The 26,983-nt window shown below is 39.2% G+C and overlaps 1 protein-coding gene across 5 annotated transcripts in view; it reads right to left on the bottom strand.

Annotated features, from left to right (window-relative positions):
* FBXW11 (F-box and WD repeat domain containing 11) overlaps positions 1–24,727 on the bottom strand; it is a 95,230-nt gene extending 70,503 nt beyond the window's left edge. The window contains exons 1-2 of one of the 5 annotated variants that reach the window (XM_074212420.1): positions 24,194–24,726; positions 11,318–11,485 (exon numbers count right to left, since the gene is read on the bottom strand). Coding sequence is in view for 2 of the 5 variants with exons in the window: in XM_074212422.1 (XP_074068523.1) it covers positions 24,194–24,238 (45 nt within the window). In the remaining 3 variants the exon portion in view is untranslated. Of the gene's footprint in view, positions 1–11,317; positions 11,486–24,193 lie in introns of all 5 variants that reach the window. The other 4 variants (XM_074212421.1, XM_074212423.1, XM_074212422.1 and 1 more) reach the window with 4 other exon arrangements.
* Positions 24,728–26,983: the final 2,256 nt, after the last annotated feature.

Raw genomic sequence — 26,983 nt, 5'->3', positions numbered from 1 at the left:
CACAAGATTACAATAATATAAATTTTACCATTCCATTACTATTAAAAGACAGCTGTGGCAGCTAGGTGGCACAGTAAAGACAGCTGCAGCAGCTAGGTGGCACAGTGGATAGAGCACCAGGCCCTGGAGTCAGGAGTACTTGAGTTCAAATCCAGCCTCAGACACTTAATAATTACCTAGCTATGTGGCCTTGGGCAAGCTACTTAACCCCATTGCCTTGCCAAAAAAAAAAAAAAAAATCTAAAAAAAAAGACAGTTGGTTCTGATGAATGACAACCAATGATCATGGTTCTGGAGAACAAATCTGATAAAACATCTTCCCTTCTCTCTGTGGAAAAGAGAAGAGGATCATCATATACAAAGATTTATTGCAGTGTTTGTTAATTTGTTAATTTCTATAACTTTTTCTGTGTTACAATGGGAAGGTTTTCAGTGGCGGGGGGAAGTATAAGAAATGACAGGTAAAAAAATCAAAAAGCATGAATAAAAATATTAAAAATTATTAAATAAATTTAAAATGCAAATACCTTTAATACTCTTGGGATCCCAACCTTTCTGGAGAGCAATATGGAACTATGCCCAAAGAGCAATTCTAGGTCTGTATCCAGAAGAAATTGTTAAAAAAAAAAGGGGGGGGGGGGGTCCTACATGTTCCAAAATATTCATAGCAACTCTTTTTGTAATGGCAAAGAATTGGAAATTGAGGGGATGCCCATCAATTGGAGATTGGCTAAACAAGTTATGGTACATGAATGCTATGGAATACTACTGTTCTATAAGAAACCATAAAGGGTTAGACTCTAGAGAAGCATGGAATGACTTACAGGATCTGATGCTGAGTGAAGGGAGTAGAACCAAGAGAACAATGTACACATCAACAACATTATGAGATAAACAACCTTGATGGAAGCAGCTCCTCTCAACAGTCCAGAGAGCCAGGACAACTGTATTTGACTGGTTATGGACTATATTATCCCCAACGAGGGGAAGAAAAACAAAATAAAACACACACACACACACGCTCAAAAAAAAAACCCCTTCCAAATCTGATGAACACTTTATAAAAATTATCTCTTATGTATCTCTTTCCCTTAATACTAATTCCTCATGCCAAAAATTACTAATTTGTAAATGTTCAACAAAATATGTATGTAAAATGCTAACCTGACTGTTCCCTGCCAAGGGGAGGGAGTAGGAAGGGAGGGTGGAGGGAAATTTTGTAACTTGGAAATATGCATGTACAAATGGATGAAAAAAATAAATTTTAAAATTAAAAAATAATAAACACCCTTGGGAATCAAAGAAACAATAAAGATGCTATACCACTTGAAGCAAATCTTGATAAATTTTCTGCTTCATGTTAAAAAAAAATCTTATGGGTTGTTTATGCTACATCTACTTTTTTAAAATTTTTATTTATTTAAGGCCATGGGGTTAAATGACTTGCCCAATGTCACAAAGCCAGGCAATAAGTGTCTGAGGTCAACTCTGAACTCGGGTTCCATCAGGGCTGTTAACTCTATCCACTATGCCACCTAGCTACCCTACATCTACTTTTAAAAGTTATTCCTACTCCAACTAGCAAATTAATACTATACTCAACTATTGCTAAGAATACAATCAACTTTATCTTACTAGGATCAATGGAAAATCAAATTTCAAAAAAACATTTCTATTGGTTTCTGAAATGGTTTTTACATTTATATAAAGTAGGGTTATCTCTTCTAGAAATTCATAAGCATCAAATAAAATAATACTCTCAAATACAAAACACTCACATTAAACAGAAAGCTCTAGAAATCTTTTCAGTTTTTCTATCCTAGCTTCCTTCTCAGCTTTCTGTCTCTTTATATCTACCCATTCCAATGTACCCTTCATTCAGTCGCCAAAGTAACTTCCCTAAAGCACAGATCTAATCAATTCCATACTCAATAAGCTCCTGTGGGACTCTCTATTATCTTCAAGGGCAAATACAAAATGCTCTGCTTGACATTCAAGGCCCTTCACAATCTACTTTTACCTTTCTAATCTAATCAATGTCTTTTCACTCCTTGATCCAGTGACATGGGCCTCATGGTTGTGTTTTCCCTGGTTCTGGAATTTCCTTGCTTATCTCTGGCCTACTGCCTTCCCTGGATTGCATTAAGTCCCAACTAAAATTTGTTAGAAGCCTTCACAAATCCCTCTTAATTTGAATGCTCTCCCTCTGGTTTTAGGCTAAGTGTAAAGAAAGAATAAATAAAAGCAGTACTAAATGTCAACCAAGAACTTAAACAGAATGGGGCCATTCAATAAAGAACTTAAAAAGCAAGATAGGCTCTGCATAGGTCACAATTCAAATTGAACTATACATAACAGAAAGTAGGCTGTGCTTTCTTCATAGAAAATGATCCACTGTAGAAAGGAAAAAGCTGGGAGTATGAAGCAGAATTCCAAAATTTTTAATAAAGAAAACAGCGGTGATTAAACGTGTTGGTAAATGATGACGACGACAACGACTGGTGGCACAATGACTCACACTCTGAGTCTGGAATCAGGTAGACTTGAATTCAAATGCAGGCTTCAAATACTTACTGTTCGACCCAGGGGAAGTCATTTAACCTATTAGCCTCAATTTCCCTAATTGTAAAATGGGGATAAGATGAGTATCAACTCACAGAAGTTGTAAGGATCAAATGAGATAGTAATTTTAAAAAGCATTTAATATAGTGCCTGGCACATGGTAGATACTATGTAAATGCTTTTTACCTTCCCCATCAAGATTCTTCTCCACATTTTCTGATGAATTCATATATAAATGGTTGTGGTAATACATTTCTCAACACACACACAGCTAGATAACCCTTACTTGCCTGTTATTAGCATTATAGACATTATAGACAAGAATTCTAGGATTAGAAGATCATGGATCTAACTCAGGCAAAGACCTCAGAGATCACTTTCAGTTTTTGGAAGAAAAAAAATAAATCTGTAACAGATAAATTATTAAGTGACTTGCCCAAGATCACACAGGTAGCAAGTGGCAAAGGTGTGATATCTAAACCCTGTCCTATTCAAACCCACTGCCTCTTTCTAGATTAAAAATCCAAACAATCTACCAATTTGTCAGGTCAAATGTAGAAACTGGTCATCAATTTTAGAATAAATATGAGTCTTTGAAGTGCGTAGTGAGTGAAAGTGATTCAAAATTGTCTTTGTCCAAACTGGAAAACTGGAAAAATTATGAAGTCAGATCACTCTTGGGAATTGTATTTGGATGTCAGCAATGAGCCAAAGGGCTTACAAAGCACAAATGTTGTCTGTTTCCTGTGGTTCACACCAGAAATAGAAGTCCTGTAAGATGCATCAGCCCATACTGTAATGGGGGGGGGGGGGGAGATAGATAATAAAACAAGATTTATAAAGATAGAATCTCTAGCATTATTTGGATTACAAGAGAAAAAAAAAACAGTCATCTGTATTCACTGTATTCAATTCAAGTGGGAAAAGCTACAGCCAACAGAGGAACACAAAGGTATCTACAAAGACTTTTTCTGGTGAGGTTTAACAGTGAGAACATTAGGTCTTGCTAAGAAAAGAATCTAACTCTACATAATCAAAGGAAGATATTTAAAGTAATAAAATATCCCATACTATGATACCATGATAGACAATGAAAAAAATATTTTGTATGAACCAAGTACAATCAAGCCATACTAACCCTGGAATAACTGGGTAGGGCAAACAATATGAACTGATGAAAAGCATGATCTATAAAAATATTCCACAAGAAAATGTATTTTGGTACTTGCAAGTACATGTAGTGCAAATGTAGTCCAGCATCTTGTTTTCAGTAGGTTTTTCAATAAAAACTTGTTTCCTTTGATTCTCACAGGTAAGTTTTATCTTTATTTCCATTTTTATAGGTGGAAAAAACTTAAGCTAAGCTTTAGTGACTTACCTAGGGTCACCCAGCAAATTAAGTGACCTGAGCAGAAATTGAACTCAGATCTTCCAGGTACCACCTCACCCAGCTGCTTCTCAATGAACACTTGCTAATTTATAATGATGCTGAGTCAAGTCCCATAGAATTAATGAACAGTGTGAATTCTGCTGAAAGGATAGAGCATCTCAGGATATTCAATATCACTAGACAAGCCTCTTTAAGATCTAGTTCAATTCCCTCATTTTATGGAGGAAGAAACTTAAGTTGCTCAAAATACATATCTTTTTCTCCCATCAGTGTATCCCTATAGTTTCAGGAACTCAAATATTCAACTGTTGAAATAATCAGCTATTTATTTTCACTTTTACACTAATAAAGATGGCCTTTATAATATGCAGATATCTAACATTAAATATTCAGCAAAAAGAATATCTTATTGAAACAGGCCATATTAGAAGAAGTAGAGAAATAAGAGCTCTTCAGGAAAAAAAAAATTCTAGCAGAATGGAAAGGTGACGGTTGAAAACCTTAAAAAGTTCCCAATTTTCCTTAGTCATCTGAAATAAAATACCAGGAGCCCTAGCCCAGAATTTTATAGGGACTTCATTCTACCTAAAGCAACCAAACTACTCAGCATGAATATTTGTGCATTCATGCACTGTTACATAGAAATAACCTTGCAAGTGAATGAATGTAGCCCCAAACTTTCCTCCCCCATCTCCATAAAAAAAAAAAACACACCATCAATCAAACCAAGAAAAATAAAATGCTTTCATTTATACTGAAAATGCAACCCAGAGTAGTACTTTCAGTCTCAAGGCCACTGAGGCTTGTAAGCCATCAAATGTCCTGTTCCATTAATGTCCTTGGGAAAGTGAAAGGGGCAGATGAAACTTTATGCAGAATAAGTGTTTGAGCCTGCATCTGAATTCAAATCTACCTGATTCTAGACCCAGAGTATGAGTCCTTGTGCCACCAGCCATCATCATCATCATTTAATGCAGCAAAACTGATGGAGAAAAGGAAGGTAAACGATAACTTCATGTCAAAAGTCCTATTTACTGCTCAATAAAGTGCCATTCTGTAGAAGGAAGAGTTGTCAGGGATCCCCAAAGATAAAGTAAGTAGTGAAGGCTCCCTCAAAAGGAACTCCAAGGAGCCTAAGAGAAGGAATGGCTGGGGGTAGGTCAGATTGGGATAGATATTTTTTTTTAAAAGGCATTCCTAGAGGAAGCTCAGGGCCCCAGCCTCTAGAGGAAGAAATTTTACAAACAGCTGCAAACTTTTTTTTAAGCAGCAGGCAAAGAAAAGGACATTGGAATTTAAGGAAGGAGAAATGGGGCTGGCATGTGGGAGGGACAAAGGAGGGGCAAGACTGAGGTCTTGCAGAGCTGTTTTAAGCAGGGGCCAGCTGGGTGGAAACCGATTATGCCTCTCCTTTTCCCTCCCATGCTCTCCCCCACATACAAGTGGCTATGACCATGCCCTGCCTGTGGTCTGGGGGAGATGCCACTTCTGAAGTTCCTTGGCCATATTCCAAGAGCACATATCTAGCAATACCTCATTTTCGGGGGGGGGAAGATGCAGTTTATGCTTTTTAGAAGGGTTGAAGATGTCCCAGGTAGACAGACTGTCAGGAGTTTCTCTTCTTCCCATTCTCCAACTGCTTTTCTCCAATGCTTAAGAACTGTTTATGGATTAATTCTGCTGAGATATACAGGGTTTATGAAGTGTACATGAAGGGAAAAAGCCTATCTTAGGAGGGAACAGCAAAACTGATGGAGAAAAGGAAAGCAAACAATTTAACTAGCTCTAGTTTTTTCACTGAAAAAGAAAATGCTATTTGCTCCTCAACTAAACTAAGTAGATCTATGCAGCTATTTGAAAACAAAAGTCAAAGGAGGAAAGTTAATGGGTTGGGCTCCAGAGCCTTCAGGTTAGGGAACCTTCTTTTTGGCCTGTTTACTTAGCACTTTGCAAGTCAGACAGTGCTCCTGTTAAGCACACTGCAGGCTAACTGTCTAAGCAGCTAGAAACATGATCTCCACCTATGGCCCTTATAGCCCTGCTAAGTATCTAGAATAATGACATTGGTGGCATGGACAAATACACATTCAAGTACCCAGGAGTCAGGGAAAACTCCCAAAGAAATAAGACTTAGTGGTGTGAAATATTTTACTACAGATGCACTTAATTGAGCACCCAAGATCACATGAACATATTTGTCCTGAGGACTTGGGAACTGGACCCCACTCCCTCTAGGCGATCTAGTCCAACCTCATTTTACAAAGGGAACAGAGAAAAACACACATTCATTAAGGACCTATTATGTGACTGGACACATCATCTCATTTGATCCTCACAACACCCCTGTGCTATAATTATACTTCTGATTACAGTTGAGGAAACTGAGGCAGATAAAACTTGAATGACCTGCCCACAGTCTCTTGGCTAGTAATTATTTAAGGTCAAATTTGAACTCAGGGCTTCCTGACTTTAGGTCTAATGTTCTCTCCCCTACTGTTTCACCAAGCTGCCTCAGGTATCTTGCCCATGGACAAAGAGCTGAGATGGATTTGAAGAATCCCCTTTTCTCAGAACATCCCCTTTTTCTCATTTTGGCCCAATTCTTTCCAGTGCTCAAGTGGAAAATTCAATGCATGAAGAACACATGTACAAGGGCAGACTCCTCTTTGAAATGAAAGCTAGTATTCAGAGAAGGAGATGGGGAAATAGCATCAAATTTGGAATCAGAGAGCCTGAGTTTGAACTCTGGACTTGCTACACATTACTTTAACTGTTGGGTAAAATATTTCCTTTCTAAGGGCCTCAATTTGTTCCTCTGTAAATTAAGATAAATGAGATAAATCATCTCTAAAATCACTTCCAAATTTAAATCTCACAATCCCCTCAATATATTTATTAGTCAGTGGTGCTGTTTTCCTAGGAGGCAGCTAGATGGTACAGTGGAGAGAGCAGTGAGCCTTGAGTCAAGAAGATCAGAGTCAAGAAGATCAGAGTTCAAATCAGGTCTCAGATATTAACTATGTCCCTAGGCAAGTCACCTGACCTCTCCAAATGCCTAAATCCACGGTAAAAAGAAGCACTTCAGCATCCTGGCCAAGAAAATCCCATGGAGGGGGTAAGGGGACCATAGGGTCACAAAGAGTAGAACAAACTGAACAACAATTATTGTCCTTTGAGAATGTAGCTCCATAATTCTAATGAAAAATCAGTGGGCAAACAAGATTCAATACATATAAAATACATTGTGACTTTAATGTTATAAAAATGCAGACTGAATAAAGACAACATCAAGGTGTATGTATCACTTTTGACTACCAAAGGATTTTGAATCATTGTATAATCATTGTTATAAGAAGACTTCCCAATTATACTTATATTATTATTATATTTATTATATTATATATTTATATAGATATAATTATATATTTATATTATATATTATATTTAACTAAATTTGGCAAACAGTAATAGATGAAAAGAATGTTATATAAGAGAAACAAATGGTCAATCACCAAAAATATTTCTACTATATAAAAAGCAAAAGGGTATACTTTAAGACTGTAGTAAGAGTCTTACTCATTAGGCAAGCTATTTTCATTCAACCATTCATTTTAAAGAAGCAAAGAGTGCCAGAGAAGGGAGGGGGTTTGAACTTATTTGTGTAAGCAAAAAAGATTATTTTTAAAAAGACAAGAACATGAGTACCTCTCCCTGCAGCACATTTATAGTTATTGGCATAATAAATTGAAAATTATTAAATTTATACTTAACATAAGTAATACTTAACATAATACTTTTATTCTCACCTTATGCTTTATTTACTTCAGTAGAAGCTAACAGAATAGAGGGATCTTTTAAATAAAATAATAAAAAGACTTTGGAATCAATCAAAGGACCAAGTTTTAAATACCATCTCTGAAACTTACTATGTGACCTTAAGTCATTTGACCTGTAAGGGTCAAGAGTTTCCCCCTTTGTACAGAGAGGGACCTGGATTAAATGACCTCTGACATCTCTGCCAGCTCTAGGTCTATGCATGAGCCTATGATTTGATTCCTGCATCTCAAAATGGCTATTTGTTGAATCTACAGTAACAGTGTTTTTTAACTGTGCCTTTCCCAAAGAACTTACTAGGAGGTAGAGTGAGGTGGAAGATTTAAAATATACTGTCTCATGTGCTAATCCTTCATTTAGCACAAGAATAATCTAAATTTTCTTCAGATGGATTAAAAACTATTGAGTTTACAGATGTGCTTTCAAAATAACATCAAAAAGGGAGAAATACAACTTCTATTATTCCTGTTTTTACTCATTATAGAAATGATTAAGTTCAGGGCCAGGCTGGGATCTAATACCTATCTAGTAATAAGAAAAGGGAAAACTATTAACTGCTTTCCTTAAATTTTTTTTTCCAATAGAGAAACAGGCTTTGACCTGAGCTGTTCTCTAATATAAAAAATTGGGATTATTAGAGAATAAAGAAGATTTATGGGGCAAAATGTGGAGGTGAGAAGCTGGTCACAAAAGTCAGAGAGGGCAATGTTCATGGTGCTGGTTTCAAAATCTTCATTTCCTCTTTATATACATATAATGTTCTATTCTTCAGAACCTACCCAAAATTTCTCAGGTCTGACACTGTCCAATTTGGATGCCTGTGGAAAATAATGATCCGAGAGAAATATTTTCAAGATTAAAGGAATTTTAATTATACTGAGGCAAGCATCATGAATTCTCAGAGTTGCAACCAAAATGAATCCTTGGTTGGGGGAAAGGAAAGGGGAATTCTGGGAGAATTGCTTAATACTACAAAGAAATTGCCTGTTCTCCCAGGGGCAGAGAGGAAAGGGAGTGGGAAGTGGCTACTGCTTGACAGTACAACAGCCATTAAAATCAGCTACATGAACACGTTTTAAATAGACATTTACATTAGTTATTTAAGTTACCAGGATAGCATTAAAAAAAAAAAACTCAGAGAAGCATGAAGCTGGCTTTGAGTTCACCCACCCCAAAAGTACTTCCCTGTTCAGCACTTGCTTTAACATTTAAAAAGATTTCTTCTCTTACACTTCCTTAGATATCTATTTTTTTTTAGTTTGTACTGTGCTCTGGGCAGACCACAACTGAAAGACTGCACTCAATTTCAGTCATTGTATTTTAAGAAGATTAAAAAAGTGTCCAGAAGATCAATTAAGAACACTGCATAAAAATCAGGTGAACAAATTCATTTTGCTTTAAGGTGGAGGAGGGAACATCTTGCTGATACATTAAAAAACACATTCAAGTATATGAAGGGCTAACACCCGCAGTAGGGTTTAGAGTTGTTCTACTTAGTCCTAAAGCAGGTGGAGTTTAAATGTCAAAACAGTCAAAACTGAGCTCATTATCTTTTCCCCAAAACTCTTTCCCTTTCTAAACTTCCTTATTACCGTGGTACCTCCATCCTCCAAGTAAGCCAGCCTGGCAACCTAAGTGTCATCCTCAATGCCTCATTATCTCTCATTTCCCAAATCCTCTCTGTTGCTAATTGTCTATCATCTGTCCCTTTGTGATATTTCTCACATAAGCCCCCTTCTTACCTTTGCGACTGCCACTGCCACCTTGGCACAAGTCCTCATCTCAAGCCTGGACTACTGCAACAACCTACCCATTGGGCCCTCTGCCACAAGCCTCTCCCAGTCTAATCCAACTAGTTGTCAAAGTGATCTTTCTCACGTGCATGTCATCCCCTGCTCAAAAACCTTCAGCAGCCCCTTATGACCCTCAGGATCAAATATTAATGCCTCTGTTTGCATTCAAAGACATATATATATCCTGATCCCTCACACCTTATACTACCCCCCCATCTCATACTCTTGATATAGTAACACTGGCCTCATCTTTCCTCTTCAAAACAAGAAACTCCTCCCCAACCCCAATTGCCTAGAATGCACTTCCTCATTTGCACCTTCTGGTTTCCCTTATTTCCTTCCAGACCAAGCTAAAATTATACTTTCTACAGGAAACCTTTCCAAATCCCTTTTAATTCTAGGATCTTCCCTTTTTTAAATATTACCTATTTATCTTATTGTTAACTGCTCCACTAATTAGACTATGAGTTTCTTGAGTATAGGAACTCTAGTTTGCTGCTAGCATGGTGCTTGGAACAATGTAGTTGGCTTACTATTTACTGACTGACAGTTTGACAAAAGGGTAAGTGTCCTAACAATCTGCACTATTCCAAACTGCATTGTCCCTGGCAGTTAAGTGACATATGGGTAGAGTGCTGAGTCAGGAAGGCCTGAGTTCAAATCGGGTCTCAGACAGATTTTGGTTATGTGACTTGTGCAAGTCACTTAAACTCATTTGCCTCAGTTTTCAATTGTACAATAGGTAATCCCTCTTTTACAGGTTTGTTTAAGGTTGGAATGAGACTAATCACAAGGTGCTTGGTACATGTGCTAGATGAATTCTTACTCCCTTCCCTTCACTTCTATCCTCCAACCTCACTCCAACCCGCTCCCTTGGAAGTCGCATGTTTTCCCTTGAAGGAGATATTCTAGTAAAAGACTGGATGAACATATTTGTCCAGTATGATATATCAATGGGACTAATCAGATGACCTGAGGTCCCTTCTAACTTTTGAGATCCAGTAGTAAACTCAACTCATTTAAAAAGTCTTAACATTCTTTCTGACAGCTCATCTGATGGGATAGAGGGGATAACAAATGGTAGGCCAACAAATCAACAAATCAGCTTGCTGGTTCTTTTTCTATCACAAGTGAAAATGTGAACCTAAAAAATCTGTACACTAAATTACAAAACCTGAAATAGCATCATTAAGGACCCTTGTGGGGAAGTTCCAAATATCCAAAGAAATGAAGATCATAACAAAATGAGAGCAACATAAATTGTCTTATGACCATTAACTCTATTAATTCTATAAGATGACATCACAACAGCTTTCATTCCATCTTTCAGAAGGCACTTTTCAGTGTGAAATACTACATTGCCTAAGTAGTCCTATATACACATATATGTGTGTGTGTGTGTGTGTGTGTGTGTATAGTATATATACATATTCACTTATGTTTGTTATTGTGGTGGTTCCATTCATAAGTCCACAAAGGAGGTTACTTTCCATTTGGGCCTAGGCTATGTTTCAGAACAGCCTTAATCTCATTCATTACACTCAATGAAGTTTCTACTGGGAAATACTGCCTCAAATACAATAACTAACACCAGGCCAAAGACACAAGACACTAATATCTAACAATCTCTTCTATTTCCTTCAGGAAGTGAAGGGAAAGAATATTTTTTAAAAGGAATAAAGCTTTTTGCAAAAGAAATGAGTTCCACAAAACAAAACAATACAGGGTAATTGCTTACCTGAAAAATAGTTTGTACTTCAGATCCACCAATCCAGAATGAATGGGTGGGGGGTATTCCCTTTCAGACTAGTCTGAGAAAAGACAGCAGTCAATCATCTTCCAAGATTCCTTCAGCTTTACTGTATCCAGCTTTCTTCAATAAAATCCCAAACATGCACTTCGGTAACTGTTGGAAAGACAGAAAGCAATCCATACACCTACCATGGCACCAGTGGCAAATGGTGTCCACCATATAATGGAAGGGTCAGTGGAGTGGTGGATCTGAGTCCCAGAAAAGTTACAGGCTAAGACCATGCCCTATACCAACCAGCTCCATATGGAATCTTAGGAGTAAAATCTCTTTTAGCAAAAATTGACAGGATAAGAAAATCTCTGTGGAACATCCTTCACTATTCAATCATGATCAATCAGGCTCACCAATTTCTAAATAAGTAGAAATTACTATGATAAGGCTATAATGTTGTCATTATTCCTTTTCTTCTCATTTTTTCTCCAACTAACTAGGAAAGAGTTTGTCAGTTTAAAAGCCAATTTCTAAGGCACTTTAGAAACTCAGGGAACTAAACATCTCCAGGACCATATAAGACAGCTTTTTTTTTTGCAGTATTTGTATTGAGTATCAAAAACTCAATATTACCAACAATCTCTAAATACACCCATTTTGTAAACTAACAGGAAAAATAAGAAAGCCAAACCAAAGAACCAATGCAAACCATTAGAATTCAGACCAGGTTTAAACAGAGGAGAGATTCCAAGTGTAGTTGCTGGAACTCCCTCCTACCAGTGTAAAGAGCACTAGCCTTGGAGTTAGGAGGACCAGAGTTCAAATCTGCCTCAGATACTTGACACTTACTAGCTGTGTGACCTTGGACATGTGAGTTGCCTCACATCCAGAGCCATGTCCAGTCATCCTGATTCACATCTGATCACTGGACCCAGATAGCACTGGAGGAGAAAAAAAGGCTGGTGACAATAGTACAGCACTCCTCACTCAAATCCAATTCATGTGCTTGGCGTGGTATCACCTCCCTAATGTCATGGTCTTTTCCAGGAGGAAGGGACAAATATCACCAGGGACAGAGACTTCTATAATTCAGTATGTAAGTCTCAAAGCCTTGATTAGCACAGATTTAAAGAAAGTAACAGAGTTCAGAGGTGGGACAGAAACCCAGTTTTGAACTCTCTCTACTAAGATAAGTTGCAGTCACAATGTTGTGTTGTTTTTTTTTTAACTGAAACTGGCCTCACCTATGACCAGGGTACTTTATTACTAAAATAATAAAGAATCTGACAATTTACTACTAGATTACTGCTTTAAAGAAATAATCCAGATCTTTAATATATCAACATTCCACTTTTCTTACCATCTCTTTCATGAGATGGTTTGTAAATGCTATGTAAACTATGGGAGTGGGAGAAAAAAATGCACAAAAGAACATGAGTCAACAGCAGTTCTGACAAAAACTAAAAAAAAAAAAGGCCCTCCCGTATTGAACTGATCCCTTCAGTTTCCATAGCCAAGAGTAAGCTGAAGGTTCAGTTGCAGTTAATATTCATGAATTTTCTGAAGGTCCTCAGGCCTCAATATCAAGCCAGGTCAAGCCTCTCAAGGAAGAATTGCTGAGATACAAAAAAGTAGGAAACCCCTCAGGCTCTACCGACCAAAAATATTCTAATTAGAATTATTTTGCTTTGGCTTGTTTTTTTGGTCCTACCAATCCTCAGATGGGTCAGTAGAGAATCAAATATAAAGGTCAATATCTCACAACTGTCAAAAAAACAGCCATTATTTTTAAAGAGCTGTAATTCCCCAAAAGTAATAATAAAATGGATTGTACTAATGCAACAAGGTCCCACAAGTCTCTTGAGACCAAGAAAGAAGAATCGTCTCTCAGACAACAACCTTAACTAGAAGTGATTTGGTGGGGTTGTTTGGGGTGATCAACCCTTATTTATTCATTCAGGAATACACTGGGGTCAGCTACTACAGAGTCTGAAAAGGCAGTTGCTAGAATTTCCAGTTGGAAATCTACACAATAAATCAGTTACCATTTTGGTGATTGTCTAGATTGAAAAGTGATGGAGAAAATGTTAAGAATGCAGATTAATCTTAAAAGTGTTCACCCCCCCCCAGTTGGTAGTTAATAAACTTTGCCATCTGTTTTAGGAATTCTATTCTGTTCCCCAACTCCAATTGCTGGTATCCTCTCTTCCATTCCTAGATATTTTATGTTTCCTTATCTGTGTTCATTTTATTGCTGATTGTGGGTAATGATCATAGTGCTTTTAAGTTTTGTAAAAACATGTTGGTATATTGAAGACCTGGATTATTTCTTTAAAGCATTAAGTCATCCCTTCCATATGGAGAGAGAGGCAAAGGAGAGGGGAGAATTTTCCAGATCCAAATTTTTTGACCCTCCTTGATACCATAACAGAAGTCTGAATTTTTCTCTTTTTTTCTTTTTATAGGTGTTTACAGGAACTTATTGTAAAATTTGAGATAAGTATTTCATCATGGCTTTATTTGTAAATCAAATTAAATAAAAATATTGCATAAAAGAGCTAAGAAATTTGATATACTATAGTAATTTCATATGCTGACCCACAATATATTGAATTTGTGATGGGGGAAAATCTGAGATGTGGAAGAGATAACTGTATCTACGTTCTTATTTGATCTTCACAACCTTGTGAGGTAGATGTGACTGATTCAGGATCCCAGGTTGCTGGGAGAGAATTCAAATTCTAGTCTAGACAAGCTCTACCTACTATAATACTTGGGCAACTAGGTGGCGCAGTAGATAGAGCACTGGCCTTGAAGTCAGGAGGAAAAGGAGTTCAAATCCAGACACAGGAACTTGTCACTTATTGTATGACCTTGGACAAGTCATGTAACACTGATTGCCTCTTATCCAGGGCCATTTCTAGTCATCCTGATTCATATCTGGTCAATAGATCCAGATGACACTGAACAACAAAGTGAGGTTGGTGACTTAGCACAGTCCCACCTCTCTCAAATCCAACTCATGTGCTTGTCATGGCATCACTTCCCTGATGTCATATTCTTCTTAGAGAATGAAGGACAAATATCAACAATGTCAACTATAATACTTAGCTGCATTACAATAAAATGTAATTTGTTTGAAGGGAAAACTTGGTTTGTGAGATTTTTTTTTTTATCCTTGGAGAAAAGTGTTCATCCTAACTACTAGATACTTATTTGTTAATTATTTGACTCTCTAACTCATTTCAATTGTTCTATTTTCACGATTTTCCCCCATCTGATATAGAAGTATTTAAATATGTTGAGAAGAATCAGAAACTGTTCCAGGTCTGTCCTCAAGAGAGTTCAGAAGCAACACTACAAGGCAGAGCTAAGGTTCAAATTGATACCAAAATCAATGATTTTTTTCTCCACTCTTCACCTTTCAGTTTTCCAACTTTCTCATCACAGTCATGGATATAATTTTCTCAGTACCTCAAGGCTGGGAACATTTCACTCATTTCTCTGTACCAAGTTCTACCAATTCTTCCCCCACAATACATTGCTGATCCAACCTACATTAACACTTCCTCTCCAGTCATACAACTACAAGTTGACAGAAGCCTTCATTATGTACATTAGGTTTAATCTTGGGCAACTCTCCTTATATCCACCATTCAGATCTTTGAAAATGAGAACTAATTCTTGATTGGGGATTGAAGACTTGACTCCTAAAGACCTTCTTTATTTAGGCACCAATAGTTCCTATTGCACAGTCTTTAAGACTTTAATTCAACACTCTCCTGACTTCTAGTTCCAAGCACCCTTCCTACAGCTTTCCACTCAACAATTCCTCAAACATTCTCATAACATCATTGTAAGTTATATCTGTTAAAGCATAATAATTACTATAGGTTTTCAAAACTATATTCCTGGTCAAAGATTGATTTTCTTAGCTATTGTGAGGAATGGAATGTGTCCTCCCTTTAGACTTTGAAAGGAAGACTTATTCTGCCCTCCTTAATCCAGCAAAGAATTGTGTCCTCAAGACTTAGAAAGGAGTATTTGCTCAGCTCTCCCAGGACTTAGAATATGTTAACTCCTCCAGAAAAGATATCATTGTAAAAGGATGGTTCTTGTTGGTATCAAATAATATAATGGTATCCAGAGAAGTTTAAGGCTCTGTCTACTTTTGTTATGAAGTTCTGTTCCCCTCCCCTTGTGCTATATTAGTTTTCTGATCTCTCAGCCTGGAGTGGTGATTATTAAAATGGCCTTTACCCAGAGAATAAAATTTCATATCTAATCTATATTTCCTGTCATTTTGTTTTAACACTTTTTAAGATTTTGCTTTTAAGGTTAACATAACTCAAGGAAATCTTTCCAGGACTATTTCATGAGCCATCATTTTTCTTTTCTTTCTTTTCTTTCTTTTCTCAAATCACCCTCAAAATTATGGGAAATGAATGGACTTCTTGTCATTTGTGTTTTGTTAAGAAAGACAGAGATATACTGCTATAGCCAACTGCAGAGTAAATCTTTTCTCCCATTTTAATACAAGAAACATTTAATAGGCATCTATCATGTATCTGGCAGTGGGGATACAATACAAAACAAAATAAAGTAATACTGGCTCTCAAGAAGGTCATTATATTGTAGTGGAGGATTCATGACATTCACAAGAAAGAAAATTATAAAATTATTTTAAAAGGGAAAAGTGCTTTATTTCTGTGATTTCACTTAGGAGGTGGATCCCAGATCTGTGCCTAGAATGAAGTTTTTAAGAGACCAAGATAGAATACAAAGTATGAGTTCTCCACATAGAAATTCAATAAATCAATCGACAAGAATTTATAAAGTACCTGCAATATTCAGCTTTAAAATTTTCCCTCCAAGCACACTACAATTCAGGCAAAGACATAAAGGACATTCTGTATAATACTCTCCTATTCCCATCTTTTTACCTTTACAATGATTACCCAAAGGCATGTAATATACTGTATTCCCTTCTCACCTTCATCCACCTATCCCATTAATCAAAGCATTTACAAAGGCTTAGAGGTAGAAGATGAAGAGATAAGACTGTTATGGGGAACAGTTAGAAAGCTGACCATATAAGATCCTCTGTGTGTGTGTGTGTGTGTGTGTGTGTGTGTGTGTGTGTGTGTGTGTGTTTCACACAAGGAAGACATAGACCTGTGATTTAAAAATATCAATTGAAGGGCAGCTAGGTGTTGCAGTGGAAAAAAACACCAAAACTGAGTTAAAATCTGCCTTCAGACACTTATTAGTTGTGCTACCTTAGGAAAGTCACTTAACCTTGACTGTTAATTTGGCAGCTCTACGAAGGATAGTTTGGAAGGAGACAAGCCAGGAAGACCAAACAAGGTTTTTTTTTTTGCAAAGGTTCAAGTGAAAGATGCTGAGGAATTTTATGGGGTTGGGTTTTTTTTTGTTTTAGGAGTTTTTTTTTTTGTCAAGCATGGAGAGAAGGAATGTTTATAAGAGATAGTAGGAAGATAGGATAAACTGATGGGTAGTAAGGGAAAAGGAAGGCTCCAAGAGGACAGCAATGTTGACTGGAAAAATGATGATTTCCTCAATGGAAATAGGAAAGTTTGGAGAACAGATGAGTATACAGAACAAAATGAGTTCTATTTTTGACATGGGAGAACCAGTAATATGCAACTGCCAATACAGAAGCTGAGTTCAGGAGATGATAGCTGGACAGAAAGGTTTTGAGAGTCAACTGAATAGAAAATATAATTCAATCTCTGGAGTCTGGTAAGATCACCAAGGAGTGTATAGAGAAACAAAAAAATAAATGACAAAGTAAAAAGAGCACCAGGAACAGGGTCAGGAAAACTCATCTTTCTGAGTACAAATCTGACTTCAGATACTTGACCCTGTTTGCCTCAATTTCCTCATCTATAAAATGAGCTGGAGAAAGAAATGGCAAACTTTGCCAAGAAAACCCCAAATGATGATGGTCAAAAAGAGTCAGACATGACTGGAAAAAGTCTGAACAATAACAATAGAGAACAGAAATAGACACAGAACAGAACTCTTGGGTCTGCCTATGATAAGAAAAAGGGTGATGACTTAGCAAAAACAAAGTCAGAAATATAGGATACTTTGGTTTACATAATATACAACAAGAGAACTAGATAAAATACCCAGAGTTGGATTTTTGCCAAATATCCTAAAATGAAAAACTGTCCAAGTCTCACAAAACGAAACCTAAAGATCATTCTCCCCAGCAAGGATTTGTAGTGACATTACAAAGTAATAGCTAATTGTTTCAGGGTTGATGAAAAGCTAGAAATATTACTTAATATCACAGGAACAGGGGTGGCTAGGTGGCGTAGTGGGGGGTGGCTAGATGACGCAGTGGGGGGGTGGCTAGGTGGTGCAGTGGATAGAGCACCAGCCTTGGAGTCAGGAGTACCTGGGTTCAAATACGACCTCAGACACTGGGCAAGCCACTTAACCCCATTGCCTGGAAAAATCTAAAAAAAAAAAAAAAAAAAAAAAAATCACAGGAACAAATTTAAAAGTGGAAGGGACCCAAGAGGTCATATAATCTCCTTCAATTTTACATATGAGAAAATTGAGTCCCAGAGAGACATTGTCTAACACATAATATTTCTGAGGTTGAATCTGAATCAGTGTTCTAGCACCAAATCCATTGCTCTTTCTGCTGTAGATGCTAAACTACTGATCAATTTGGAAAAGGCTAGTAAAAATTTAACTTATTCTACTGACTTCAGCTGAAGTATAGCCCATTATCAATGTGTAACAAAAGCTGTTTAACATTGACAAACCCTCAAATTCTATCTATCTTGGTCAGAGTTTAAGAACAAGTAAATTTTAGGTTTCTCTCTCAAAAATATTTCTTAAATTCCTTTTTCACTTATAAGTTTATATATATAGGCCCTACTTGATATTTTCCCCTTGGATTAACGAACTTAGTTAAAAAAAAATCTTACCCCCCCCATATACTATTATTTCTATCTTTTCCACTATATGGTGATAAACAAAGGATAAAATCTTATTTTCTGTTTTCTTGAAAATGCCACAATGTTCCTATAATAGAATTTTATATATAGTGACCATTCAATCAATGTTGACTAAGTCTGAGAAGCTATTTCCTTTTATAAAGAACTTTAGCAATTCAGGAAACTGAAACCTTCAAGTTTCATTAAAACAACAATAAGGTTTAAGTTAAGGATAACTAACTGGATTGTCAGGTCTTCTTGGTACATCTGTCATTTGCCTATATAGACAAACTTCCTGTTAAGCAATTACAGTGATCAAAAACTTAACCCAAGGAGACATGATCCCCCCCCCTTGAGCAATAGGTTTCTTCCTTTTTGTGTTATCACTCACAAACTTGAAATCAGCTTGCCAAAAATAAGTCAGAGATTTCAAAAAATTTGAATTTGTGGATCTAAAACACACTAAAAACAAAACATAATAAAATATATACTATGAACATATTTACAAGATTCCCAATAGGATAAAAATTCAATGATCATTTTTTCTTAGGGTACTTATTATTTCAATCCTAGATCGATTAGACCAGATAGCTAGGACCCCAAGATACAACACTAATTAATAGTGATAGGTCCTTCAAAATCCATTAATAGCTGCTACAAGGTCAGAAAACAGCAGTCTACACTGGTCTGAATATTCTGTTGTCACCTTCAAAATGTATATATAAATAGCGGTACAAAGCAGCCTGCTGTAAATGTTCATTATCTATGGATATAGATTGCCAAAGATATTATTTACTATGAACTTTCCCTCCCTCCATTCTAACCCCTTAGTTCCCTCCACCCCAGAGAGATATCCTGGAGAAAAAGTTACATTTAAAATTAGAACTGAGTCATTCATTCATTCAACAAATAGTTAATGACTAGATACTACTACATATAGGGAAGGCATTGCAGGAGGTGGTATTGTAGGGAATACAAAATAATTAGAAAACAGTTCCTGGTCTTAAAGGCTTACAATCTAATAAAGGAGCACAACTATAATGCAATGCAGAATATATACAAAGTAAAACATGGGATTCTGAAGAAGAGGTCACTTTGCTGCAAGGATTAGCCAAGAAAAACAAGGCTAGAAAATTAGAGCCTTCTACCTTCATCCACAACCACACAAAAAAAAAAAAATCTAGGAAATGATAACGGATAACAGTAGATAGTAGAACCAAAGGCTCAAAATTTGAGATATTTGTGAATCATTTAACAGAGCCTAGCACAAAATAAGCTCTAAATAAGTGCTTATTCCTGTCCTTCCTCTTCCCATACACAACAATATCAAACACCTTTTTTTCCCCTTAGGTTTGGACAGCACAAGTCTGGATACTAGTTTCTACAGATCTAGGGCTTGAGAGTTTTATGGAGTCCTTTAAGCCAAGTCAAAGAGCTCTCTTTATTCACCTTTATTCACCTATCTGTTGTTGAATAGGAAGACTTTGCAGATGATTGCAATTTATCCAGTGCTATAACTCAGGGAAAAAAAAAACCAATATAGGGCAAGGAGTACCAAGACCATTATGAGCAAACATACTTTCACCCCCAAGACCTCATCTTGTTATCAGAGTCCCCCCACAAAGTACAGATCTACATGACAGAGATTCAGAGTTTCACCTAGAAGTGGTTTTTTTTCCAGTTCTTTGTATATGTAATGTTCAACCTAGTTAGGGTCAGAATAAATCCTTAAAAACTAAAAAAGTAACAAGATAGGAGCCAAAAGAAATATTCTAGCTTCATTTTTATATGTAATTCTAGTCAATGTTTATAGATTATAGATTTAGACCTAGGGGAGCTCTTTCCAGAAACAAGAAAAATTTTGACTGTCCCAAACTAAAAAAGTTATGCTACAACTGTAGACTCCATATTCACACCCATGTTCTTGGATTCCAAATCCAGATCTTTTCCCACTGCACAATATGACTTCTGTGCACAAATAAAAGTCTCCATGTTAAATTTAATTTGCCGTGTGGATTCACATGTTTAATTTGTGCTACATGTTACTTGGCAAATATGATGGGGACAATGTCTTGATAAAATGTAAGCCCCTCAATTAAATTAGATCCTTTGGGAAATATGCATATACATACACATACAACACATATGTGTATGTATGTATTTCCTCCACTCAGAAAAGATGAGAAAATGGAAATTAATAGCTCATAGTAATAGTGTACATTTGTACAGAATTGTTCACATATTGTATCAAAAAAGAAAAAATATCAAAAGGAAGAAAATGCTCATAACAATCACGAAGTCAAGTTGCCTTCTTCTCAGCATATTCCATTTTGAAAAGATCAGGAAATTCAATTTGGAATACACTGGGCTCAGACCAGGATCTTTTTAGGGAGGCTCCAGGTATTTTGCATTTATTACCCCATTTATCCTTAAAACAAACTCCAGGAAGCAGCAGGCTCAATTAAAGATAAGAAAGGTGAGACTGAGAGGCTTCAAAAGATCTGCCCCCAGTCACTTGGGCCAGAATACAATCAGTCAACAACAAATGAGACATTATGCACAGTATGGGGGAGAAAGCTCTCAAATCCTATATCTTCCAGCCTCCCTTCACCAATCTCCGACATCCTTTCATTGCAAAGTCTGTCTCTTCCACCTGCATAGTACCCATTGTGGCTTATTAGTCATGCTTGGCTGAAATGCAATTCATAACTGGAAGTCAAAAGAAAACAAATATTATGTGACAATATGTATGCTGCCTTTTTCCCTTTAAATCTGCCCCTATGGTGTACATGTATTTGACTCAAAGAAATTGCCAAACAAGGTAACTTTTACAGACATTTCCACACTGTCCCAATGATTCAGCAACTGGGCAGAACTGCTTTTCTCCAATCAATAAGAGAATAAAGCTAGTGTCAATTCAAGGTTAAAAAAATTTAACTCTAAAATACCAGACCAATTAATCACTAAGTAGAGTCTAGAGAATTACCTGATTATCTCCAGACTGCCTCTAGAGCCAAGGGAGTTAGTTACTCACCACTGGCATCTGTAAAACACAGCATTCATCTCTTCAATAAAGAGTTTTAGTAAACTCTGGGTTTTAGTCAGCTAGTTAACAATAGTGATTGTCCCAAGGGTTAACCTAAACTGAGAGTTAGGAGGAATTACAAAGGAAACAGTCCAAAGGGATGCTATAATCTACTGCCGGGATTATTAATTCAATTGAATTTTGAGTTTTATTATTTATTGAGCTTTATTAAATACCTCCTATGCGTCAGATAGGGAGCAGTTATGGGGGCGAGGGAAGAAGAACTTCCAGCAAAGTGCCTAATTTCTGGAATAAAGAATAGCATTATTTTTGTAACAGTAATACAAATTGCCAGAAGAGTAAAGGAGGCTAAGAGAAAAAGCTGAAGCAATAATATAAAGGAACATGAATTTCCAGCAAATCAAGTAAGTGGTCATGTTTCACTTTTCAAAGAGCATACACCTTAGGTCTAGTTAACTAAGTAACAGAACAAACCTTACAAAGGCATTTGACTGCTTAAATGGACTCATAAAATTTAAGTTTCCTGCTTTGAGTTTAACTATCACAGTTGATCTCGTTCACTTCCTTATCAATTGAAGAATTTAAAAATTAGTGTAAAAGATCTACAGAATGAGGATGCTGCCCCAATATAAACCAAAGCAAAATCTCAAGCAAAGATCCATCTTACGTTTCCAACCTATTTATTAGTAGATTCTGTCACTCAACTTTAAAGACATTACATTTTCATAAAAAGACTTTGAGGAAAGGTTTTAATTGTTTTAATTAATTATCCCAGGAAGTATAGTGGAAGACCTTAAAAGAGGCTCTATTTGCACTGACCCCTCCCCTTTTAAAGTTCTTTGGTCATTAAACAAGTTCAATGAATATCCAGATGTGTTACACATCTGGTACAGTTTGCTTTTATTCTTTTTCATTATTAGCTTTAGAAGGTTAAGTGACTTGTTAGACCAGAAGCAAGATACTGGCACATTAGTCAAAAACTTTGTGGTTTGAACCTTGGAAGATTAAGATTTAGGCTTCAAGATTTCAAAGTTCATTTTGCAATAAAGACGTAGGTTCATTTATACTTGACCAAGCAATGTGAGAAACATATGGTTTTCAGTTTCTTAAAAATGAGTTTTCGACTATCAAGAGATACAGCTCATCAGCAGCCCAATCAAACTACATTTTGTTACACAATGTTTCAAGATGAAGAATTTTGCTTTAAAGTTTAGACTTAAATCTCAATCTTAAATGAGTTTATACTGTTTAAGTAGATCTGAATGGTAGTCCTTGTTACAGTATCATCTGCCAGAATATCATATTGTAAACGTGTATCAAATGCCTAAACACACTACCGCTGGCTGGAAAATACTGTTAAAAAAAGGAAAATTACTCAAGAAATGATATTGATCATGGTTTTTTTTTTAAGCCATATATAAACTGCAGGATCTCTTTGAAAACTGGGGAAAGTGTTCTGGCTCTGGTGCTCAAAAGGACTAAGTTTAGTTATCTAAATAAGGTAAAAATTCAGGAAATACTAACCTAGCTACCTCCATATTTAAGCTACAGTACTTCCATTTTTAAAAACATGTGGCTCTACCCTTAAGATACCATCATCTACAGAAACTGGGTAGCTATCCAAAGGGCATTCAGAGTAGTCACCATTTATTATTTATAGCATTAAATGTGGAAGTAGCTCTGATGTCACAGACCCTACCTAGTGGAATCTTTGGCTCAGGAGGCATTCCTGAGTGGGAGAAAAAATCTGAGGGGGAAGCCTCCCCATGCAACGGACCAGTGTCCCCCCTCGGGGAAAGCTTGTTTCTGTTCTCAGCTACAAAGAAGCCGGCCAGCCCTGCAGAGAGGCTCGCCTAGATGGAGCCGGGCCTGAAATGGGGCTGCGCTTCCAAGTCGAGCCGTTGCCTCAGTTACTTAAAGTGGCGGGTACCACCTGCCATATTTATTTCTTTCAGTCAGTCATCTTAGGAAAAAAATCAGAAATTTGAAAGGCTTCACTTCCACCACTGTTACTTTCCCATTTCTACAAAGGCTTGTTTTGGTTCCAAGTCACCTCCCCAGGCCTAGGGTTGGCTCCTTAACCCTGCACTAGTTTGAGGGTGAGACAGCCTATCAGCTGGTCACGGTCTGGCTTTTGCAGAGCAGTCGGGGGGTGCCGATGGCCTGCCGGGGCTTCACTGTGCTTGCAAACAGAAACATGGGGAGGCTGAAGCAGTGCCTGCTCAGGGAGGCTCGGGGCCCTCCGGCCAGGAGCGGCGGCCGGGATTTCCGCAGAATGTCAGCAGCTCTTTGTCCGGATCAAGCCCGATAATCCGGTCGCCGGGGGAGCCCGGGGGATCCGGGGCCGTAAATCAGTCCCTCCCCGAAAGCCGAGCTCCCCAAATACGCCCGTGCGATTGTCCGGAGCCTTCCTCCCGGGGCGGGGGGGGCCTTGCAGACCGAGGAAAAAGGGGGTGCACTGAGACCTCAGGCTGAGGAGAAATGGCGACTGGGGCTCCCCCGACCCTCCTCTCATTCTCTCCTACCTCTCCGGGGGCTCCGGCCGGGCAGCGGGAAGGAAGCCCTTTGGGGATGCTGGCGGGGGGAATGGGCCGGGTGGGGGAGGGGAGGAGCTCGGCGGCCACGGGGCAGCGCGGGCAGCAGCGCGTCCTGCTGGGCCGGGGGGGCTCGGGGGGTCCCCAGATGGGGTCGGCGAGACGGGGCGGGGGGGGGGCGGGGAGCAGCGGCCCCGAGCCCGGGCAGGGCCCCGCTGGGGGGGAGGCGGAATGGAGGATGTGGGAGGGTTCGGGCCCTCAGATCGCGCTGGGCCGAGGCCCGGGGCCGAGGGGCCGGCGGGGCCGCACTCACCATGAGCTCGATGGTCTTGTCCTCGATCACCGAGTCGGGCTCCATCGCGGCACCGGCCCCACCTCCGCCTCTCGCTCCCCGCAGCGGCGAACGGTCCCGGAGCTGGCGGCGGCGGCGGCGGCGGCAGTGGCGGCGGCGGCGGCGGCGGCGGCAACGATCGCACCCTCTCTAGCTGCCCGCCCGCCCGGGCCGCCGGCAGCTCCGCCCTCCCCTCCGCCAACGCCGTAACGCAGCCCGGCGACTACAGTTCCCAGGAAGCCCCGCGCCCAACTGCGGGGCATGCCGAGCAGGGCGGTCGGTCCGCCGCAGAGCCTCCTGGGACCGAAATCCCGGCTCTGGATGTATCCCTGCGCCTCTGGCGCCCGCTCAAGCCTGAGCCTCTAGAAAACACCCCATGATGGACTCCGTCCGCCGGGAGTTAACACCGCTACAGTCTCGAGAAAACGGCGGTTTCCCGCCAAAGAGAGTGACCGAGGCGTCCATAAACTACACATCCCATAGGCCTCAGCGGCCGGCCTCCCCGCTGTCGGCACTTCCGGCGCGCTTCCCCACAACGAGCTGGGTATCGGAAACCGTAGTCCTGAGACCAGAGCGGAAACTCCCAGGCGACTTAACAGTCGGCGAGGCCCTGCGCGTGCGGCTAGTTTCCGCACATGCGCGCTGTGTCCCCGCTGGCTGGGGCACCCCGAGAAAGGGCCGCGGAGCTGAAAGGGCGACCCGGGGTGATGTCGGGGCCGCCCTAGGCTCGAGTCGGATTGGCTAGTGGGGTTCGTCATGTTGGAGGGGCCCGAAGAGGGAGGAGCTTGGGCCGGGCCTCGGCGCGGGGAAGATGCTGAAGCTTCGGTTTGAGGGGGGGCCCTTGGAGGGAGGGAGCCCTGGAGGCCCCCCGCGGCCGAAGTGCGGGTCAGTAGGTGGAAGGGAGCCGGGGGGAGGCAGCTCTCCAGGCCCAGGGGCACCGGCAAACTGCCCCCGAGCCTTGCAGCATCCGCCAGGCCAGGCGTGCCCAACCGCTTGTGTCGTGGTTCCTTCGACATAAAATGAGGCCCGACCGATCTCATCTCAGAATATTATAAATCGCATAAAAAGAAATAATGGTTATAAATGGAATACCCTTTTTATAATAATAAGCCCTTTTTAAAAAATGTGCCCTGGATTCCATTAAGCATTTTTAGAAAATTTATTTTTAGATGAAAAAGTTCAGAACCCTAGTTAAGAAAATTCCTAACACATAGAGATTGTACTTTTTGCCTAACCTTACATTTATATGGTTGAGGCAAATTTCACTTTAGTGGAGAGCTGACCTTTTATTGAGGCTTGACTTAACCCCTTGAAACTCAGGGATACGTCTTCCCTTGGATCCTCCAACTCTGGAATCCATCTGGACATAACCACCCCCAGTCCTGAAACTAATTCTCCCTTTTATCCAAATTGCTTAGAGTAGCCTTGGGCACCCACTTAACTCATTTGCTTTGCAAAAAGAAAAAAAAATTGCTTAGAGTGGGATCTAAATAAAGTTGATTCAAGGAGCCCATTCAAATTCACTTCTATTTGATTGAATCAAAACATGTTTTCTAGTGTGAGAAGCAAAGCCAAGTAAGAGTTGCACTGTCACCTTTATACTGAGTAAAACCAATTATAACCAACCTTGGGTGTGGTCATGAGCCCTTTTTTTCCTTGTTTCACTTAGGCTCTCATCAATTCCCTGCGGTTTCAGTAATCATTTCTTTGTTGTTTCTCAGATCCTATCCTAATCTCTCTCCTGACCTCCAATCTCTCTTCTCCAACTGCCTTTTGGACATTTTGAATTGGACTTCCCCTAGGTAGATTAGTCTTACATATCTAAAACAACACATTATCTTCTACTACCCCACAATTCCCCTCCTCTCTTCTTAACTTTACTTATTGCTATTAAGTCCCCATCCTTGACTTCTCACTTTCATCACCATACTCAATCTATTGGCAGGGCTTGTCAGTTTTATCTTTGTAACATTTCTCCACCATGGCCCCTTCTCTCTGACACTGCCAGCACTCTGATACAGACCCTCATCATCTCCTGCCTAGACTATTGAAATAGCCAACTAGTTGATGTTCCTGCCCCAAAGTCTCTCCCAACTGTAGTCCCTACTCCACTCAGCAGCAAGTGATCTTCCCAAAATACAGATCTGACCATGTCACCCTCCCTTTCCCCTTCAATAGTTCTCTGTCACCTCCAGGATCAAGTTTTAAATTCCTTTGGCATTCAACCTGCCCCTCTTTCACCTTCCTCCCTCTCATACTCTTCAGTCCAATGCCTGTGGGAGTCTTCCTTGCTGGAGCTTCCAAGCTCCATGTATTTTTCACTGGCTGGCTGCAACACTCTTCCTCATGTCTATATTCCTAGGTTCCTTCAACCTCAACTAACATCCTATCTTCAAGAAATTTTTTCTAATCCTCCCTAATGCAGGGCCTTCCCTCTTAATTGTCTCCAATTTATCCTGAATATATCTTGTTTGTATGCATGTTGTCCCTCCATTTGACTGGGCTCCCTGAAATCAGGGGCTGGGTTTTTTTTTTTTTTGGTCTTTCTTTGCAAACTCCTGTACATAGCCCAGTGTCTGCTCCATAGAAATCAATTAATAAATGCACCTTGACTTGATAAGTTAGCCAAATATTTCTTTACAAGTACTTGGTCTCCAGAATAAGAACTCTTTTTGGTATAGTCCCCTGGAAAGGTTCAGGCTAAATACTAGGAGGAGATCTAGTAAAGCTGTGTCATGAAAACCCAAGGAGAAAAGAACAAAGTTTTCCTTC

This window comes from Macrotis lagotis, chromosome 1 (assembly GCF_037893015.1).
Source record: "Macrotis lagotis isolate mMagLag1 chromosome 1, bilby.v1.9.chrom.fasta, whole genome shotgun sequence".
NCBI classification, from domain to species: Eukaryota; Metazoa; Chordata; class Mammalia; order Peramelemorphia; family Peramelidae; genus Macrotis; species Macrotis lagotis.
Note: the sequence above shows the minus strand (reverse complement) of the source record. Positions and strands in the feature narration are given on the sequence as shown.